This window comes from Nicotiana sylvestris, chromosome 3, assembly GCF_000393655.2.
Source record: "Nicotiana sylvestris chromosome 3, ASM39365v2, whole genome shotgun sequence".
Lineage (NCBI taxonomy): Eukaryota > Viridiplantae > Streptophyta > Magnoliopsida > Solanales > Solanaceae > Nicotiana > Nicotiana sylvestris.
In genome coordinates, this window is record NC_091059.1 from 4,665,597 (window position 1) to 4,688,237 (window position 22,641).

A 22,641-nucleotide genomic window follows, 5' to 3' on the forward strand; every position below is an offset into this window, starting at 1 on the left:
ATGTTCAAAAGAAAGCAACTCAATACTTTTCACACAATAAAGAAATCAAACAACTGAGGAACGAAAATACCAGACTTCTTCGCGACCTGAAGAAGCAAAGGCCTTTAGCAGCATAAACCCTAGGTCTGACAGAGAAACCCTAGGTTCTTTGATCGAGTTTGAAAATCCGAGGAAAATGCCATAGAATCTTCAAATCAAAAGACTTCGTTGATAGAAAAGATAAAATCCACACCAAAACACCTCGAAATTTTCTCAAATCCCTGAAGACACTGATCTTTGACGAAAGCAGAAAAACACCACGAAATCGAACAAGTGTAACACCGGACGATGCAGGAGAATGAGAGCTAGCAAAATCCCTGCTCTGATGCCATGTTAACTAGCAAAATCAGGGGTAACGAAGGTTTCCATCAATGGAAGCCAGGGTTCGAGAAGGTTCTTCCGAGAGAGAACTTTGATTAACAGAAGATGCAAAATGAAAAATATGTCGGGCCCTTCATTGAGTTGGGCCCATCGTTTTATATATAAACCCGGATTGGGTCCATTACAAATTCAGTCCTACAAGTCAAAAATAAGAAAGAGCTAACTGAGCTAACTAAAACAAAGTTATATACATAAATACACATTTGGGCCTATCAGTATTATTCTTTCAGCTTTGGGCCTGAAGCCAAATATGCAGATAGTCCAACAGATGCATCAAGTAAATTTAATTATTAAAGGTTCAAGATGTTATCCACGATCAGCATCGTAGCAATTCTAAAATTATGCGCTTTTTGTTTTTCATTTCAACAGAAAATACACTTGTAACTCTGTTTTTGTTCTTGCTTTTAGACTTCATCAAGACGATTAATATTATTCTTTTATGATCAAATAGAGGAAAAGAATAAATACCAAAATATATATATTTAATAAGCTACACTTAGAGAATCATGTATTAAAACTATGTATATTCGTATATCTATAAATAAAAAATTTACTTTAACACTCTTTTCTTTTTCATCATTTTAAAATAAAATCTTATAATTCATCTAAGCTGTAATTCAATTAAAACTGTTTTTACTTGTAATGTAGCCAAGATAGAATCATTTTGTATATTGGAAATACATAAAAAAGTTAATAACTCTTCTATCTCTATTAAATTATATAAACAATTATTTCAAAATTCACTAATATGTGTCACAATACTATACTGATTGGCTCAGTCTTAACAGTTTGGTGTCTTTTAGCACATGATCAGATAAAAAATCAAGACGCCATCCAATTTTGATTTTCTTTTTCTTAATTTCTCAATTTTTATTGGTCGTGTTGTACATGTCTGACATTTATTTGTGGCAATTGAAACATTTAAAAGTGCACATAGTCGAAACGGAGGGAATCCTTTCATATAAGAAAAGCTATTATTGTTGGCATATGAGGGGCTATTCATATTTATTGAATTTGAACACAGTTAACTAAAACCCACGTTAGTGGAAATGCAAAATTCTACCGACCCACTCATAAAATTATTCAATTCTTAATTAAAACCACGTTTGTCCCATCCGTGCTAAATTTAATCCATATTTTTGTCTTCACAAGTGCAAATGCATAATTCAACGCCTAACCATTAGAATAGTCAAGGCTATTTACGCGGCACAGTCCAGTCCATGGTGGGCTATTAGTTTTCCCTAGAAATTCAACACTGCAATTTAATTACAAAACTACTCACAATCATTGCTTTTTTGGTCTTTGCTTTAATACTTTTTTTTTTATTGTTATATCCTACCCTTGTGAATCATATGAAAATTACTAGTACCGCAATTAATTAAATCATAAAAAAGCCTTCTTAAAGTGGGGCCAGGCCACTCCATGTCGTGAAACAAATCATGGGAATGACTATAATGTTTCTCAATTATAAATAGGCGCAGGCTGCAGATCTCATCACTGCGAGAGGTCCAAAAACCCAAACCTTAGTACAAGAAGAAGACCATTCAGCCTGAGCAGCAGACTACTCCAACTTAATTAGTATCCAAATCGCTTGAGAAAAAATTATGGAACATCATGGATTAAGCACCACTACGAGGAGAATCCTCCTGCTGATTAACTGTTTAATACTCGCTGTTGGTATCTGCGGTGGTCCTCTAATGATGCGTCTATATTATGTCGAGGGAGGTTCAAGAATATGGTTTAGCAGCTGGTTACAAACTGCTGGATGGCCATTCACCCTTATACCTCTTGCCATCCTGTACTTCTATCGCCGAAAAACCGAAGATTCTAATGCCAAGTTATACTTTATAACACCCCGAATTTTCATCGCATCATTCGTCATTGGCGTTGTCACCGGTGTTGATGATTTTCTCTATTCTTGGGGTGGTTCAAAACTTCCTGTGTCAACCTCTTCACTTCTTCTTGCTGCTCAACTTGCCTTCACGGCAATAGGTGCTTTCTTCATAGTGAAGCTGAAATTCACACCCTACTCTATCAATGCAGTGGTTTTGTTGACAGTTGGTGCTGTTTTATTAGGTGTTCGATCTAATGGTGATCGGCCAGAGGGTGTGACAAGTAAATCCTATATTCTTGGTTTTATGATGACACTTTTGGCAGCAGCTTTATATGGAGTCATTTTGCCTTGTATTGAGTTGATTTACTTGAAGGCAAAGCAAGCTATTACTGCTACATTGGTATTGGAGATTCAAATGGTCATGTGTTTTGCTGCTACAGTTTTTTGCACTATTGGAATGATCGCCAATAACGATTTTCAGGTATCCTCCCTTAAACTCATCACTACCTATGCATCTTACTCCCTGTTGCAGTTATCTTATAGTATTCTTTTGTGGGTTTAAATTCTATGCATTCTCAATTAAATTTTTTTAATCAAGTCATTACAAGAAAATTACACGTAAATTTTATCATATATTAGTAATTTTTTTTTAAAAAAATTCCAACGACCCGGGCTTTCATCTCGAGTGGTAATGGGGGATTTGGCATTGACCCCTACCTTATTTATTATAAAACCAAGAAAAGATACAATAGGAGGGGGACAGAAAACCAAAACCTCCTGATAAATTACATAATTGAAAAACAACAAATAAGACATATCTAATACATATAGTAGATCCAACAAATGGAGCAATATGATCATAGATCTGTTAAATGTGCTTTATATGTCCACAAAGAAAAAAAAGAACTCTTTTCGCCTCATTGTGGACATAAAAGCACTTTAAAGGCATACAAATATAGTTAGCTACCATACATTAAAAAGCAGAACTATCATCTCGCAAAAAATGGTTGTTGACAACTTTATGTCTTAGATTAGGCAATTATTTCTTGTCGAGTTTATAATATCCGAAAGCCTGCCTAGGTAGATTAATGTCATTGAAGATCATAATCTCATGAATCTCATGGCTCCATTTTGCGAGTATGTCTCCCACATTATTAGATTCTCTGCAGCAATGCCTAATAACACTATTGTGAGTTTGTATGAGTTGTTGTGCCTCTTTGATTATACTGTCAATATGCCAGGGTGGTTTCAAAGTATTGTTCAACATATCGATAACCAGTTTGGAGTCACATTCAAGCATAATTCTATCATATCCATTTGAATGACACCATTGCAGGCCTAACAAAGCAGCCTTAGCTTCTGCCATATTACTAGTACCACGCCCTAAACTTTGTGAGAAGGCCATACTCATATTGCCTCTATGATCTCTTAATATACCTCCGGCACCAATCGATTCATTATCTTGTTTGCTACCATCTGTATTAAGCTTAGCCCAACCAAATAAAGGCCTTTCCCATCTTACAGGAATACAAATTATTTTAGCAGTTAAATTTCTTAAATTGTCACCTCAAGTGAGAAAGTACATGGAATTATACTCTAGCAAAAGAAATTTTAGTACCTCCATACTTTGATGCACATCTAGCTTTCCACAACTCCCAGCATATGACTATAGGGGTGATCTTGATGATGATCTGAGTAATTGTGTTATTAGAATTTGAGTTCCACCAGCTGCTAAGTATGTTAAGAATAGGCATGTCTTCCCAACGAATTCCCAGTGGAGCACCAGAGTGCTTCCAGGTAGTTTGAGCCATCTCGCTAGTGACAAATGTGTGTTGCATAGTTTCTATCTGTGGAGTCCTGCAGCAGTTACACCTAGAGATAATTTGCTGACCAAAAAAAGTTATTACATCATCAAAAGGTAATTTTCTTTTAAGCAATCTCCACATCAAAAAGGACATCTTATAGGGAAGATAATTTGAATTTTCAGTATTAGTCCATTTTAGATAAAATGACACAATTCTACATTTGAAAGTATTTAACTTTAAACTTCTTATTTTACGCTTAATAAGAAATTTTTTAATAACTATACAATATATGCAAGTTTAAAATCACAGGTTTGAAAAGTCTTAAAAGACACACAAATATTTTAAAATATGTTGAAGACAGAAGATTCATAAATTTATTTTTCTTAAATTTCGAGTCAAGACGCAAATTACGTCCCTCTTTCATCTATTTTTCCTCATTTCATTTCCCATAAATTTTCTGATCTTAATGACAAGAGGGAACAAAAGCCTGTAATAGGACAGTAATGAAGGAACTAGCTCGAAACCCTAAATTATTCATATCCCACATATACGGATGAAGACTCATTTGTCATGGAATTCATTTTTTAAATTTGGAATACATCAATATCGTGGGTTTAGACTGATTAAGATATTTTGCGTACATGATGCGTTATATCAAAATTTGAATACGTCAAAAATGTATGAAAACTGGAACTGTATTGGATTCGAACATATTTACCTAAAAGATGATATATCATAGATATACTTTCTCGGTTTTAATTTTGTTTTAGCTATACACTATCTTATTAAAGAGCAAGGATTAATATAATGATCAAAATTTGCAGGCAATATCAAGGGAGGCAAAACAATTTAACCTCGGAGAAGCTAGATATTATACAGTGATAGTATGGACTACCATTATTTGGCAATGCTTCTTTGTGGGTGTCATTGGAGTCATTTACTGCTCTTCTTCTCTGATGTCTGGGGTTATGATCGCAGTTCTACTTCCTGTTACAGAGGTATTAGCTGTAGTTTTCTTTAGGGAAAATTTTTCAGGTGAAAAGGGCCTTGCTCTTTTTCTTTCTCTTTGGGGTTTCGTCTCATACTTTTACGGAGAGTTTAGACAAACAAAGAAGCAGAAGAACAAAAGTCCAAAAACTGAGATGACAATGATGTATACTGAGTCTGTTTAATTTATTGAGTCTGTTTGATTTATTATTCACGGCTATACGGATAAAGAGTTTGTATATTTTGTGTAGAAAATAATATACGTTATTTTTCTATAATTGGTACTTTTCATTATGTTTGTGAAAGGATCTCTTTCTTTAAAATTTCTGATGTTCCTTCTATATGCAATACAACACTTTGAAAGATTTGCATTTGCCAGTAAATGATCATTTTTCATTACTTATTCAGTTTTACTTTTATTTGACACCACAATAAAATACGGATTAAGTAAAAAGAGATTGATGGATACTGTTTCGACCCGGAATTCTCATTCTCGGGATCGTGATGGCGCTTGACATTTCACTTGCTAGACAAGTCTATGCTAGAATAGTTGTAAGACATTTTCAACAAATCAAATTAACTGATGCCAATTAAACTGAAATGACTGAAATAAAGTGCGAAAAGTCATAGCAACTGAAATATCTAAATACAACTCCAGATCTGGTGTCACAAGTGCATGAGCTACTAGAATAATACGGATAATGGTCTGAATGAATGTAAAACTGTCTGAAAAGAATACACATCTAGGATAAGGTAGAAGGGGACTTCAGGGCTGCAAATGTTGAGCAGTTGTACCTCAAGTCTCCATCCGATAGTCAAGCCGAGTAATCTACTGACCGCCGTTGGGACCGACTCCAAAATCTGCACAATAAGTGCAGGGTGTAATATGAGTACAACTGACCTCATGTACTCTGTAAGCGTCGAGGCTAACCTCGATGAAGTAGTGATGAGTCTAAGGCGGGTCACTTACAATAACCTGTCCACAATATAATAATAATGACAAGAAAGGGAAAAACAGAAAAATAAGGCAGTTAACTCACGAAAATAACTCAATCCTTGAAAACCAGTAAAACCAGAAATATCAATCCTCAAGGGCTCGTACAAAAACACGAAAACCAATACAACACAATAAGGAATATAAAACACATAAACCGTTGCGGCGTGCAACCCGATCCCACCGTACAAACACGATCCTCCCTTATTCCACCATGTAAATATCAATAATAACAAGCAAAATATGTTGCGACATGCAACCGAATCCCACCTTATAATCAGAGTCAATATCATAATTATCCCTTATTTAACCATGTCAATCCTCCCTTATTGCACCTGTTGCGGCATGCAACCCGATCCGTAGGTAAAAATTAGTAAATGTAATAAATTTTGCAACTCATTTCACAAGAAGATCTACGAATGTGGAATATGAAAGCAAAGCCATAAAGGAAATCTCGTACCAAACCAATAAGTGCTACAATTTACAATAAGAAACAAAACAATCCGAATATATGACAGTTAAAGTGTACAAGTAAGGCAAGTAACAATTAAATCATGAAAGCATGGGAGAAACTATTATTATAATACCAGAATAATAAGTGACAAGTCGCAAATTAAGGCATATGAAGCAATTAAAGCATGTGACAGCTAAGAATAGAATAAAATAAATAATGAAATCAGAAAAGTATGAAAGCAAGTGTTTGACGGCATATATATATATTTGTCACCTCGCATATACGCTGCTATATATGTAATTCACATAGCACATAGCTCAAGGGTTCCTAATTCCCTAAAATCAAAGTTAGGCCCAACACTTACCTCGCTCTGCATGTAAATCAAAGCTCTACCGGAGCTTTTCCTCTAAAATCCGAGTCCAAACCAATCGAATCTAACCAAAATCCACTCAATAACATCAAATAATGATAGGGAAACCAATTATAATACATAAAATTAAGATCTTAACACCTTTCCCAAAATAAAATTGTAACTCTCTTTTTGTTCTTGCTTTTAAACTTCATCAAGACTATTAATATTATTATTTTATGTTCAAATAGAAGGAAAAGAATAAATACCGAAATATATATGGAAAAGGGCCAGAACTGACCCTGAACTATAGTTTCAGGGTTAAAAATAACCTTCGTCCACTTATTAAGCCATTGGTATTCCTAACGTTATTTTCCTGGACCTTACATGCCACTCCAACTAACGGCTCATATTTAAAAAAAGACAGGTTATTACTCTATGGCTTGTATATGACTTTTTTTTATAGAATGCTTGAGAAGGTAGACTTGGTCTTTAATTATAAGAGCAGATGGGTCTTGAAGCCTCATGTAATTTACATTAAAAATCTGAATCATGTGTTGCAAGGATATGATGTGGATATGCTGTCTTATATTGATATTTGTGCTGAATACACTGAAGTCCTTAGGTTAAGGTAGGTGAAACAAATTTTAATCACAGGGTCTTTTGGTAGATACTATGTGGTTGAGGGTGATGAGGGCATTAGAAAATTAATATATGTACTATCTACCAAGTTCAATGTGGTTCAGTTATTTGCTATACATGAAGGTGAAGAACAAGTAATAGCTCCTAACATTATTCAGTATAATGAACAAAATATTGGCACAGTAGAGGTTGGTACTGATTGTGACTCCTCTGATGAAGAGGGTTCTAGTGAAACTGATTCTAGTGACTATGATCGTGAGCAGTTGGAAGTCTTCTGGAAGGAAATGACTAAAGAAGTAACTAATAAATTAGAAAAATACAAAGAAATAGAAAAGGGAATGAGTTTTAAAAGCTTGGCTGAAGCTAAAAGAGTTGCGGGATTTTATGCAGTTGCTACTAGCAAGAGCCTTAAAGTAAAGAAGAGTGACACTACTAGGGTGAGATATAAATATGACATAGGATATCCTTTTGGGTTCCATATATCCAAGGATCGAAAAGATCAGGGATTTAAAATCAACACCTTAAACTTGGAACATAACTGTGACCCAACTTATAAAAATAGAAGAGCTACATCCAATATTTTAGCACACTATTTCAAGGACAAGGTTAAAAATAATCCAAAGTATAAATTGGAAGACATGAGAGTGGATCTGGAGGATCAATTTAAACTTAATGTTAGCTATTCCACAATGAAGAGGGTTAAAAGACTTGTGTTAGAGAAATTAGAGGGTAGCCACATTGATGATTACAATAGATTAGAGGCTTATGCTCAAGAGTTGAGGGATAGCAATCCTGGATTTGATGCGGTGATAAACATATCCAAAGATGCTTTGGAACAAGGAAAAAGAAAATTTCTCAGAATGTATATTTGCTTCTATACTTTGAAAAATGGTCGGAAAGGAGGATTGAGACCTTTAATAGGTCTGGATGACACTTTTCTAAATGGAAAGTGTAAGGGAATATTACTTGTTGCTATGGCACAAGATTCAGTGAACCACATTCATCCGCTAGCTTGGGCAGTGGTTGATAAAGAAACTGGTAGGACTTGAAAGTGGTTTCTAGAGTTGCTAAGAAGTTCCTTGGATTTACAAGAGGGTGAAGGAGTGACATTTATGTTTGATATGCAAAAGGTAATATCTAACTATTTTATCCACAGGTTTCTTTGTACTAGTTTGATTATATGTTTAACTGTTTTATTTTCATTTTTGTAGGATCTGCTTGATGTTTCTACTGTGCTTCCCAGTGCAAATCATAGATGGTGTGTTAGGCATACAGAAGCTAATTGGAGCAAGAAGTAGAGGGGTTTGGAGTTAAAGAGGTTGTTGTGGTGGTGTGCTTGGAGCACATATGAAGAAGAATTTAAAGATCATTTGAAGTCCATGGGTGATGTGACTGAAGAAGCTGCTAAGACCTTAGTAGGATATCCACCCCAAAATTGGTGTAGAGCATACTTTGACACCATTGTGCAAGAACAACATGGTAGACAATAACTTTACAGAATCTTTCAACAAATGGATTTTAGAGGCAAGACAAAAACCTATAATCAAGATGCTGGAAAATATTAGAGTTAAGGTAAAAATTTGATGTTTAGCTGTTTCTTTCATCTGTTAACTATTTTTCCACTTCTTATCTGTTTCTTTCATTTGCTTAACAGTTACTTTCATTTGTTAAATATTTGTTTCACCTGTTAACTGTTTTTTTTACTTCTTAACTACTTTTTTCATTTGAACTTCTTACTGAAAGGTGATTAACTTGTTAAAAAATCATGAAGAAGAGTGTAGAAACTGGAAAAGAGACATCAACGCATTTGCCATGGAACTATATAGTGATTATAGAGCTATTGCTGCAGAATGTGAAGTTGACTCTAATGGAGACTTTGGATATGAAGTGATTGAAGGTCCAGACATGTTATGACACCAAATACCCCGGTCGTCATGACGCCTATCACAGCACTAGGCAAATCAATCTAACCTTTACAATATCAAATTCTTCTTATAAAATCATTTTTCTAAAATCGATTAAGTTTCAATTCTTCATATGAAATATATAAATCAACAGAAATATGCGAAAAAAAGAGTACAAAATATACTACACAACTTGAATCCAGTTTTACTAGTCATGAGTCTCTAAGTTCAACCAAAACATTGTATGAATAATACAAAATAGTCTGAAATAACAAAATACTAAGATAGAAAGGAGGAAGGCAGGGCTGTGAACGTCGTGCAGCTACCTAGCAATCTCCAGATAGACTCTAAAAGTGCTGGAAGCTCTCACTCTAATGCTCGGGCACTGGATCTGTACACAAGGTACAGAGAGTAACGTGAGTACGCCAACTCAGTAAGTAACTAAAGTAAATAAAGTCTGAGTACAATGACGAGCATTTAAAATCATGTATGAAATCTCAACAGACATATCAAGTCAAAATCAGTAGTTCGACAGCTAGTTATCTCTTAAAATCCAGTCTCAATTCAAAACCTTTGAAAATGTTTATTCAATATTTTTCAACAGAGGTTCAGTATAAAAGAGGAGTGAAAGCAGCTAAATATCAGAAACAAACCCTTCGGGGAAGGTATCAGTCATAAGTATAGCCTCTCAGGCATGCCTCTAAGTCACTCGTGACGTAGCTCTCGTCAATTAGTACTCACACTTAGCACTCCGACTCAATATATATCTCATAATGATAATAATAATAATAATAATAATCGCTGCAGCGTGCAGCCCGATCCATAGTTTACAGTCGACTACGCTCACTGGGGTGTGCTGACTCCTGAGGGGCTCCGTCAGCCCAAGCATCATATTGCTGCGGCGCACAACCCGATTCAATATATATTACTGCGACGTGCAGTCCGATCTATATGTATACCGCTGCGTCGTGCAACCCGATCCATATGTATATAATATCGCTGCAGCATTCAACCTGATCCATAATCACCATTAGGTCCTCAACCTCACGACCACTCGGGTATATCAGTGAAAAATCAGGCAAACTCAGCCCAAACAATTTTTATTTATTAAGAAGTAGGGTAATGAAATCCGATTTAAATAATAAATAGATAAAACATGACTGAGGATATGCTTTCAAATCAAATAGAGTGAGAAAAGTAGTAAGAACAACCTTAAGGGTCTAAACAAGTCAGCACAAGGCCCCAAACATGGCGTACAACCCAAAATATAGTATCAATCTCTAAAATGGGGGATATCATAAGATTTCAATTCAAATACGCGGCTTAATAGTCACTACGGGACGGACCAAGTCACAATCTCTATCGGTGCACGCCCACATGCTCATCACCTAGCATGTGCGTCACCTCATTTATCAAAATAATATAAAATACCGTGGTTTCACACCCTCAGGTCCATATTTACAATGGTTACTTACCTCAAACCGAATGAAATACTACTCTGCAACGCCCTTGCCTCTCGACTCGGCCTAAACTCGCGTCGAATCTAACCAAAATCAGAATTATAGTATCAATATATGCTAAGGGAATGAAGCCCATGCAAAAAATAATCAAATTACATCAAAAATCCCGAAGTTAGTCCAACTCGACCTCCGGGACCACGTCTCGAAATCTGATAAAAACCAAATCAATAGAATCCTTATCCTCCCACGAGTCTATTCATACCAAAAGCATCAAAATCGGACCTCAAATGAACACTCAAATCCCCACTCAAAGATCTCCAATATAAAGCCTTAAACCTTCAATTTTCTTCCTTAATTTCCACTAACACCATGATTAAACAATGGGAAAATGGTCATAAACATAAGTAATAAAGCTTAGGTAGCTTACCCAACTGATAATCCTCGATTTCCCCTTGAAAATCACTGCCCTAGCTCACTTCCCGTCTTCAAAAATAGAGAACTTAGCAAAAAATTCGTGAAGGAAACCTTATATACTTTCTGACCCAGGGATTTCGCACCTGCGGTCCTCTTTATGATCTTGTGGTACCGCTTCTGCGGTTTTCACTTAAGTTCCAGCGACTGCATTTACGCTTCTCCTTCCGCACCTGCAGTCTCGCAGGTGCGTTCAAGCTCTCGCACCTACGACTTCTGGTCCCCTAGCCGCTGGCTGCTTCTGCAGCTTCCCCAATGCTTCTACGATCACGCACCTACGGTCCCCTATCCGCAGGTGCGGTTATGACAGGGGTAGCAACTTCAGCTGCTCCTTTCCAAAGCCAACTTTTCCGAAAATCTTCCGAATTCATCCCAAGGCCCCCCCGGACGTCCACCAAAACTATGAACAAGTCATATAACACTATTCAAACTAATACCTACCTTCGGAACACTCAAAACAACATCGAATCATCAAAACACACTCGGATTCAAGCCTAAGGTTTCTAAAATCTCCAAATTCCGCTTTCGATCAAAAAGTCTACCAAACCTTGTCTGAATGACCTGAAATTTTGCACACACGTCACAAATGACACAACAGACCTACTTAAACTTTCGGAATTCCATTCCGACCTTTATATCAAAATCTCTGCTACCAACCAGAAAATGCCAAAATTCCAATTTCGCCTATTCAAGCCTAAATCTAGTCCAGAACTCCAAAATACATTCTGATCATGCTCCTAAGTCCCAAATCACCTCACAAAGCTATCTGAATCATAAAAACCAAATTCCGAGATCGTTTTCTTACAAGTCAACTTCCGATTGACTTTTCCAACTAAAAGGTCATCTTAAGAGACTAAATGTCTCATTTCTCTACAAAACCACTTCGAACCCGATCCAACCAACCCGATACCACATAATACAACTGAACAAGGCATAAAGAAGCAAAAAATGGGAGAAACAAAGCAGTAATTCATGAAACGATCGGCCGGGTTATTACATCCTCTCCCTCTTAAACAAACGTTCGTCCTCGAACGAGTCAAGAAACATACCTGAAGCCTCAAATAGGTAAGTATATAAGCTCTGCATCTCCTACTCGGTCTCCCAGGTAGCCTCCTCCACGGGCTGACCTCTCCATTGCACTTTCACTGAAGCTATATCCTTTGATCTCAACTTTCGAACCTGACGCTCCAAAATAGCCACTAGCTCCACATTATAAGTCAAATCTCCCTCTAACTGAACTGTGCAGAAATCGAAAACATGAGAAAGATCGCCAATATACTTTCGGAGCATAGAAACATGAAATACCGGATGCACACTCGACAAGCTAGGTGGCAAAACAAGCTCATAAGCCACATCCCCTATCCTCCGAAGCACCTCAAAAGACCTAATGAACCGAGGACTCAATTTACCCTTCTTCCCAAATCTTATAACACCCTTCATGGGTGAAACCTTCAGTAGAACCTTCTCCCCAATCATGTAAGACACATCACGAACCTTCCTATCAGCATAACTCTTTTGTCTCGACTCCGTTGTACGAAGCCGCTCCTGAATCACCTTCACCTTGTCTAAAGCATACTACACCAAGTCTGTACCCAAAAGCCTAGCCTCACCTGGCTCAAACCAACCAATGGGAGATTTACACCGCCTCCCATACAAAGCCTCATATGGAGCCATCTGAATACTCGAATGATAATTGTTGTTGTAAGCAAACTTTGCGAGAGGTAGAAACTGATCACATGACCCTCCAAAATCAATATTACAAGTGCGCAACATGTCCTCCAATATTTGAATAGTGCGCTCAGACTGTCCGTCCATCTTAGGGTGAAAAGTTGTGCTCACCTCAACCTGAGTACCCTACTCTCGCTGCACGGCCCTCCAAAACTGTGAAGTAAACTAAGTACCTCTATCTGAAATGGTGGAAGCTGGAACACCATGCAAATGAACAACCTCTTGGATATAGATCTCTGCCAACCACTTTGAAAAGTAGGTAGTACACACAGGAATGAAGTGCGCGGACTTGGTCAGCCGATCCACAATCACCCAAATAGCATCGAACTTCTTCAAAGTCCATGGGAGCCCAACTACAAAGTCCATGGTGATCCGCTCCCACTTCCACTATGGAATATTTATCTGCTGAAGCAAGCCACCTGGTCTCCGATGCTCATATTTCACCTGCTACCAGTTGAGACACCAAGCTACATATCCCATAATACCCTTCTTTATTCTTCTCCACCAATAATGCTGTCTCAAATCCTGATATATATTTGCGGCACCCGGATGGATGGAATACCGCGAGCTATGGGCCTCCTCTAAGATCAACTCCCGAAGCCCATCTACATTGGCAACACATATCTGGCCATGGATCCTCAATACCCCATCACCACAAATAGTCACATCTCTGGCATCGTCGTGCTGAACTCTATCCTTAAGGACAAGCAAATGAGGATCATCATACTGGCGCTCTCTGATGCGATCAAATAAAGAAGACCAAGAAATCAGACAAGCCAATACCCGACTAGGCTCCGAAATGTCCAACCTTACGAACCGATTGGCCAAGTCCTGAACATCAACTGCAAGAGGTCTCTCCCCAACAGGAATATACGCCAAACTCCCCATACTCACCATCTTCCTACTTAAGGCATCGTCCACCACATTGGCCTTTCCCGGATGGTACAAGATAGTAATATCATAATTCTTTAGCAGCTCCAACCATCTCCGCTGCCTCAAATTGAGATCCTTCTGCTTGAACAAGTGCTGGAGGATACGATGATCAGTAAAAATCTCACAAGATACACCATACAAATAATGCCTCCAAATCTTCAACGCATGAACAATGGTAGCCAACTAGATCATGAATATGGTAGTTCTTATCATAGGGCTTTAATTGACGAGAAGCATAAGCAATCACTCTACCCTCCTACACTAACACACACCTAATACCAACTATCGAAGCATCACAATACACTATATATGAACCTAAAGCTGATAACAAAACTAACACTGGAGCTCTAGTCAAGGAAATCTTGAGCTTCTGAAAGCTCTCCTCACACTCATCCGACCACCTGAATAAAGCACCCTTTTGAGTCAATTTGGTCAAGGGTGATGCAATAGATGAAAATCCCTGAATGAACCAACGGTAATATCCCACCAAACCAAGAAAGTTGTGTATCCTTGTGGCTAAGGACGGTTTGGGCCAACTCTAAACCGCCTCTATATTCTTTGGATCAACCTGAATACCCTCACCAGACACTATGTGCCCCAAGAAAGCCACTGAACTGAGCTAAACCTCACATTTAGAGGACTTTGCATAAAGCTTCTCCTCCCTCAACCTCTACAAAACAACTCTCAAATGCTCCGCGTGTTTATCTTGACTATGCGAGTATACCAGAATATCATTAATGAATACAATCACGAACGATTTGAGATAAGGCCGAAACACGTTGTTCATCAAATGCATAAACGCTGCTGGGGCATTGGTTAGCCCAAAAGACATCACAAGGAACTTGTAATGACCATATCTGGTCTTGAAAGCTATCTTAAGAATACCCGAGTCCCTGATCTTCAACTAGTGATAACCCGAATGGAGATCAATCTTGGAGAACACCCTTGCGCCTTGAAGCTGGTAAAATAAATCATCAATACGAGGCAAAGGATTTTTGTTCTTGATTGTAACTTTGTTCTACTTCCTGTAGTCAATGCACATCCTCATCATGCCATCTTTCTTGTTCACAAATAGAACAAGCGCACTCCAAGGCGACACACTAGGCTGAATGAACCCCTTATCAAGGAGTTCGTAAAGCTACTCCTTCAACTTTTTCAACTCCACCGGTGCCATACAATACGGTGGAATAGAAATGGGCTGAGTGCCCGACACCAAATCAATACCAAAGTCAATATCCCTATTTGGTGGAATGCCCGACAGGTATGTAGGAAAAATATCGGGAAAATCCCTTACAACATGAACAGAATCAATACTAGGAGTCTCTGTACTAACATCCATCACAAAGGCTAAGTATGAAAGACAACCTTTCCCAACCATCCACTGGGCCTTCAAGAACGAAATCACCCTACTGGGGATAAAATCAGTTGAATCTCACCACTCAACCTGTGGCACCCCTCGCATAGCCAATGTCACTGTCTTAGCATGACAGTCCAATATAGCACGATACGGAGATAGCGAATCCATGCATAATATCATATCAAAGTCCACCATACAAAGCAACAAAAGGTCCACTCGGGTCTCCAAACCCCTAATAGTCACCATACACGGCCGGTATACACGGTCCACAACAATATCATCGCCCACCGGAGTAGATATACGAACAAATGAAACAAGAGACTCACAGGGCATATCCAGATAACGAGCAGAATATGATGACACATATGAAAAAATGGAACCGGGATCAAATAATGCAGAGGCATCTCTGTGGTAGACTGAGACAATACCTGTAATCACAGCATCTGAAGCAATAGCATCTTATCTAGATAGGAGTGCATAGAAACGGGCCTGACCACTACCTGATCGATCTCCCCTTCTAGGGTGACCCCTAGCTGACTGCCTCCACCCCTAGCTACCTGAGCAGGTGGTGAAGTAACTGGAGCTGATGTCGAGGGCTGAATACTCTATTGAGATGGGCCCTCAAGAAGACGAGGACACTGCCTCCTCATATACCCAAACTCTCCACACTCGTAATAACTCCCCGGTGCGGGGAACGGGAACTGAAGGGAACCCCTAGCACCGAAGTGACCAGTAAAAGGACCTGGCATGGAAAAACCCTGAACTGGTAGAGTATGGGATGAACTCTGGGCTGGTAGGGCATTGAGTGATGAATGGACTAGATGTGAGCTGTGAGAACTATGGCCTAATGTTGCCCCACAATGAACTAGGCGAGCTGACTGAGCATGTTTGAATGGACGGCTTCTGCTGTGCTGAAACAGACCTCTCAAAGGAGTACCACCAAAACTACCAGATCCCCTAGGCCTCTTGGCCTCCCTCTCATCTTGCTCCTAGCGATGAAATGACTTAATCTCATGAGAAATGTCAACAACCTCCTCAAAAGTAGCACCTGACACCCTCTCCCTAGTTATGAGAATCTGAAGCGAATATGTGAGTCCATCAACGAACCTTCGAATCCTCTCCTTATCCATAGGAACCAATCAAAAAGCATGACGAGCTAACTCTGATAACCTCATCTCATACTGCATCATAGTCATATCTTCTTGACGCAACTGCTCGAACTGCCTATGCAGCTCCTCTCTAAGAGATTGTGGCATATACTTCTCCAAAAAGAGAACGGATAATTGCTTCCAGGTAAGGGGAACTGCATCAACAGGTCTACGCCTCTCATAAGCCTCCCACCAAGTAAAGGCAGCTCCAGAAAACTAAAAAGTAGTAAATGCTACAACGATAGTATCCAGAATACCCGTTGTACGAAGAATCCTCTGACACTTGTCTAAGAAACACTGGGCATCCTCGCCCTCTGTACCACTGAAAGTCGGAGGTTGAAGTCTACCAAATCTCTCCAATCGACGCTGCTCGTCGTCAAGCATAAATAGTACCACATAATGCTGAGCTGGTGCAACCAGCTGGGCTGGAGGTGCCCTCGGTGTCTGAAGTCCCTGCATAACCTGCTCAAGTGTGCGAGCAATTGGAATCTGAGTGCCTCCCCCGGCCTAAGAAGTAGTTGCGGTCGTAGTAACTAAGACTGCCCGAGACAAGCCAGTGCACACTGACAAAAATTGAGCCAGAGCCTCTTGAAGGTCTGGAATCACAATAGGCACAGTCGGTGCCTGAGCTGGTGCTGCTGGAGCGTCCGCAACTAGGACTTGATCCTTAACTGGGGTGGCTGGTGGATCTGCAGGTGCTGCTATAGCTGCTGTGCGGGCTACACCCCTACCCCTACCACGGCCTCGACCGCGACTTCGGCCTCTAGTGACCCTAACTGGTGGTCATCCGTCCTGACCAGTAGCATATGTCCTCGCCATCTCTTAGAGAATAGAATAACAGATGTTTAGTACTAGAATCAATAGATTCGCATGATAGGAATTTCAAGAATATGAAGTTTTTCCTAAAGGTTCTGCAGCCTCCCGAGGATAAGTACAGACGTCTCCATACCGATCCGCGAGACTCTACTAAATCGACTTATGACCCGTGAGACCTATGTAACATAGACTCTAATACCAACTTGTCACGATCCCAAATACCCTAGTCGTGATGGCGCCTATCACAGTACTAGGCAAGCTAATACAACCTTTACAATATCGAATTCTTCTTATAAAATTATTTTTCTAAAACCGATTAAGTTTCAATTCTTGATATGCAATATATAAATCAATAGAAATATCCGGAAAAACCAATACAAAATATACTACACAGGCCGAATCCGGTGTCACTAGTCATGAGCCTCCAAGTACAACCAAAACACTGTCTAAATAATTCAAAATAGTCTGAAATAACAAAATACTAAGATAGGAAGGAGGAAGGCAGGGCTGCGAATGCTATGCAGCTACCTTGCGATCTCCAGATAGACTCTAAGAGTGATGGAAGTTCTCACTCTGATGCTCGGGCACCTGGATCTACACACAAGGTACAGGGAGTAATGTGAGTACGCCAACTCAGTAAGTAACTAAAGTAAATAAAGTTTGAGTGCAGTGACGAGTATTTAAAATCATGGAAGAAATATCAATAGAAATATCAAGTCAAAATCAAAAGTTCAATAGCCAGTTATCTCTTAAAACTCCAGTCTCAATCATGGAAAAGAAAGTGGTTTGTTTTTTTAAAGAAAAGTTAAATAAAGTGAGATTCTCTTTTAAAAAAATAAAAAGTGGGATTTTAAATAAGATAAAAGTAATTAAAGTTGGAATTCTAAAAATAAAAGTAAATAAAGGTGGGATTTCTTTTTCTAAAAAAATAAAAGCAATTTGTAAGTGGGATTTATTTTAATTAAAATATAATAAAATAATAAAAAAACAAATCTGAAAAATTTCAAAAATTTTGCCATTAATAGAACAGAAAATTTAGGAAGAAGGGGGTTCAAAAAAGAGGAAAAAATAGAGGAAAAGAAAAAAAGAAGGGGGCGGAGATAGCAGTATACACTTGATATACTCTTAGGATACACTGGATATACAGGGGCAGAATTCATTTTGGAGAGAGTAAAAAAGATAAAACCAAATTTTCTGAAATATTGAGAGCGGAAGAACACTAGAGAGAGTTCAAATCTAGAAAGAGAAAACAAAGAGAGATTTCCGGACTATTTTTCTTCTCCATTTTTACTGGTTTTCTCCGTGTTGCTGGGATTTCTGGATTGAGGTGTTGAAGCTATTGTGTTGGGCTTTCTGTTGCTGTATTTTGCTGTTGTTGATTGCTTACCCTATTTTTATGTTCTACATACCAGGTATTCTCTTGAAACTATGTTGGAAATGAAGCCTGATTAAGTTTGTGTAAAGATTTGTGAACCGAGCTGGAGTTTAAAGGAAAAACATTAAGTTCTTGTTGTAATTTCTGCTCGATGCTGTCATTTTATTGTCCATGCTTTCAGTCTAGTTTATTTTGGATATTTCATTCCTAGATGTATATTTGATTTAAATGTTGGGTGAACTTATTTTGAATATAGGTGATTCAGGAATGTTGTAAACCTCGTATAATCATGTGTTAATTGAAGATTATGATCCTTAATTAATTAGTTAAGATCGGATGATTTGGATGTACGTTTCATGGCTGTGGTTCAAATTACAAGTTTAGACCCTTCATGTGGTTGGTCGAGTAAGCTTGGTTTGGGTTTATTTCCTACTGTCCATTTTAGATCTGTTCCTATATAGCTTGAAATACAGCACAATGGTTTTAGAGTTGTCCTTCATTTCTGTTGTTGCTCATGTATGAGCACTTTTTTATCTTAAAATGGTTTTTGAATGGGGTTTGAGCTTGGTTTTTGACTTGAAATTTTCAGATTCAGATTAACCTTTCATATTTAGTTTTTCTTTGGCAAGTTTCCATGACATGTGGTATGTTTTAAATATGTTATGCTTGAATCAGAATTTAATATAAACTAGGGGGAAGGGACCTTTGAGTTTTGTTAATTGGTGAATAATTTGTGTAAAGGTGTGTTGTTGCAACTAGGATTGTAACTTCATTTTGGAACCTATGTTAGCATAAAAATGTGCTTTGCATTTGATTCAAAGATTATCAGTATTTGTTCAATCCCAGTATTTCTTGAATGATGCAATTTGATTCAAACATATTTGTTGGGTCGTGTATTGGGCTGCCATCATTGGCCTAATTTCGATAGTCTTCCCCTTCCACAATCAGGCTGCCAAACTGGGCTTCAAGTTGAGCCCAGTTATTTCACACGCTGAGCCTGCAGTAATGGGCAACCAGACGTGGGTTTTTTACTAACTCGGCCTTTCCACAATCAAATGTGGGTGGTCTGCTACCAGTTCTTTTTTTTAAATTAAATTATTAGTTTAAGCTTTGGCATAACATAAGTAAGAATCCTTTTACGTTCTTTGATGAACTAGTCACGTCCTTTTAATTAAAGTCGGGTGCGCATTTATGTGACCCAAATCCAAATCCCAACGATGTTAAAGTATGTCCAAAAACCACGGGTGCATTTATGTGACGTGGTTCAAGAATTATTTTAATGACGTTGCAATTTTCTTTAAAAATGAATAAAAGCGGTTAAGGTTAAAATTTGCACATAGGTTCATAATTGTTAAAATCAGATAATTTAAGCCAAATATAACAGTTGAGCGACCATGCTAGAACCACGGAACTCGGGAATTCCTAACACCTTCTCCCGGGTTGACAGAATTCCTTACTTAGATTTCTGGTTCGCGGACTGTAATACATAGTCAATCTTTTCCTCGATTCGGGATTCAACCGGTGACTTGGGACACCATAAATCTCCCAAGTGGCGACTCTGAATCTTTAAATAAATGAATCTCATTTCGATTGTCCTTTAATTGGAAAAACTCCCTTTACATATACCCTTTTCCGGGGTGTAGGTGAAAAAGGAGGTGTGAAAACCTCATTTATCAAAACAATACAAAACGGGGTTTCATACCCTCAGGCCCAGATTTACAATGGTTGCTTACCTCAAACCGGATGAAATACTACTCCGCAATGCCCTTGCCTCTGACTCGACCTCAACTCGCATTGAATATATCTAAAATCAGAATTATAATATCAATATATGCTAAGGGAATGAAGCCCATGCAAAAATAATCAAATTACATAAAAAATCCCAAAATTGGTCTAACTCGACCCCCGGTCCCACATCTCGGAATCTGATAAAAACCAAATCAATAGAATCCTTATCCTCCCTCGAGTTTATTCATATTAAAGGCATCGAAATCGGACCTCAAATGACCCCTCAAAACCCCACTCAAAGCTCTCCAAATCAAGCCCTAATCCCTCAATTTTCTTCTTTAACTTCCCCTAACACCATGATTAAACAACGGAAAAATGGTTATAAATATAAGTAATGAAGCTTAGGCAGCTTACCCAACTGATAATCCTCGATTTCCCCTTGAAAATCACTGCCCTAGCTCACTTCCCGTCTTCAAAAATGGAGAACTTAGCAAAAATTGGCGAAGGGAACCTTATATACTTTTTGACCCAGGGATTTCACACCTGCGTTCCTCTTTACGCTCCTGCAGTACCGCTTCTATGGTCAAACCAACTGCTTTTGCGGTTTTCACTTAAGTTCGAGGGACCACATCTGCGCTTCTCCTTCCACACATGCGGTCTCGCATGTGCGCTCAAGCTCTCGCACCTACGACTTCTGGTCCTCTAGCTGATGGCCACTTCTGCAGCTTCCCCAACGCTTCTGCGATCTCGCACTTGCGATCCCCTATTCGCAGGTGCGGTTATGACATGGGCAACAACTTCAACTACTCCTTTCCAAAGCCAACTTTTCCGAAAATCTTCTGAATTCATGCCAAGGCCCCCTAGACCTCCACCAAAACTACGAAAAAGTCACATAACATTATTAAAACTTATACCAACCTTCGGAACACTCAAAACAACATCGAGTCATCAAAACACCCTCGGATTCAAGCCTAAGGTTTCCAAAACCTCCAAATTCCGTTTTCGATCACAAAGTCTACCAAACCTTGTTCGAATGACCTGAAATTTTGCACACACGTCACAAATGACACAAGGACCTACTCCAACTTCCGAAATTCCATTTCGACCTCTATATTAAAATCTCCGCTACCAACCGGAAAATGCCAAAATTCCAATTTCGCCAATTCAAGTCTAAATCTACTCCGGACCTCCAAAACATATTCTGATCACTCTCCTAAATCCCAAATCACCTCACGAAGCTATCTGAATCATAAAAACAAAATTCCGAGATTGTTTTCTCACAAGTCAACTTCTGGTTGACTTTTCCAACTAAAATGCCAACTTAAGAGACTAAGTGTCTCATTTCTCTACAAAACCACTTCGAACCAGAACCAACCAACCCGATAACACATAATACAGCTGAACAAGGTATAAAGAAGATGAAATGGGGGAAACAGAGCGGTAATTCATAAAACGACTAGCCGGGTTGTTACAAGACAAACATGTAGTGAACCTGGAATTGAAGAGATGTACATGCAGGGCATGGGACATAACTGGAATACCATGCCCTCATGCCATCAAAGCTTTACTCCACAAAAATCTTAATCCTTTGAGTGAGGTGCATTTGTGGTATTCCAAAGAAGCTTACATGATGGTGTATATGCATAAGATACAACCTGTTAGAGGTGATTAATTCTGGAAAATTGAGACAGAGCATGCTATGGAGCCACTAGATGTGCATAAAATTGTTGGTAGACCAAAGGTCAGAAGAACTAGAGAAACGTATGAGGCTAGGAAGAGAGAGGGGTTATGTTCTGCTTCAAGGAAAAGACTTCTTTCATGTGGGTACTGTAGTGAACCTGGTCACAATATGAGAGCTTGTCCATTGGTAATCTTTTATTCCTTACTGAAATTTGTTTGTGGTTGCACAATTTTAGTTACATAGTAAATACATTTTTTATGTCTTGTAGGTTCATGGTAAGCACAAGCATTTGTTCCAAGGAGAATGTTCTCAAACAATGGAAGATGTGCCCTTGGCAGCACCTCAACACAGTCAAAATTTAGATTTTGCCTTCATGCCTAATCTTGGATACAATGTTTCTTTGAGTGAACACCAGCTTGTGAACCACTAGCTTAACTGTCCATTCAAGCAAAGAAGTCTGCTCAACAGACCAGTCAAGCAAACAAATCTGCTCAACACAAACCTGCTACAACTATGAAGACAAGTAAACAAGTTGCTACACCTTCAAACATGCTA

General features: G+C 38.6%; 2 protein-coding genes across 2 annotated transcripts; both read left to right on the forward strand.

The window, feature by feature from the left end:
• The first annotated feature begins 1,916 nt into the window (after window positions 1-1,916).
• On the forward strand, window positions 1,917-5,324 carry LOC104245351 (purine permease 1-like). Its single transcript, XM_070168533.1, has 2 exons — window positions 1,917-2,735; window positions 4,884-5,324. The coding sequence occupies exons 1-2, from the start codon at window positions 2,025-2,027 to the stop codon at window positions 5,229-5,231; spliced, it is 1,059 nt and encodes a 352-aa protein (XP_070024634.1). The 5' UTR covers window positions 1,917-2,024; the 3' UTR covers window positions 5,232-5,324.
• A 1,986-nt stretch (window positions 5,325-7,310) lies between these two features.
• On the forward strand, window positions 7,311-8,783 carry LOC138886989 (uncharacterized). The gene is made up of 4 exons (XM_070168692.1): window positions 7,311-7,468; window positions 7,514-8,523; window positions 8,578-8,615; window positions 8,697-8,783. The coding sequence occupies exons 1-4, from the start codon at window positions 7,311-7,313 to the stop codon at window positions 8,781-8,783; spliced, it is 1,293 nt and encodes a 430-aa protein (XP_070024793.1).
• The last annotated feature ends 13,858 nt before the right edge of the window (window positions 8,784-22,641 follow it).

What these genes read in the sequence shown, in the direction of transcription:
- LOC138886989 (XM_070168692.1), top strand. Translation starts at nt 7,311, where the DNA reads ATGCTTGAGAAGGTAGACTTGGTCTTTAATTATAAGAGCAGATGGGTC. An exon ending in GAATACACTGAAGTCCTTAG is followed by an intron (nt 7,469 to 7,513) that starts GTTAAGGTAGGT and finishes GTCTTTTGGTAG; the next exon opens with ATACTATGTGGTTGAGGGTG. An exon ending in AGTGGTTGATAAAGAAACTG is followed by an intron (nt 8,524 to 8,577) that starts GTAGGACTTGAA and finishes TGGATTTACAAG; the next exon opens with AGGGTGAAGGAGTGACATTT.
- LOC104245351 (XM_070168533.1), top strand. Translation starts at nt 2,025, where the DNA reads ATGGAACATCATGGATTAAGCACCACTACGAGGAGAATCCTCCTGCTG. An exon ending in TCGCCAATAACGATTTTCAG is followed by an intron (nt 2,736 to 4,883) that starts GTATCCTCCCTT and finishes CAAAATTTGCAG; the next exon opens with GCAATATCAAGGGAGGCAAA.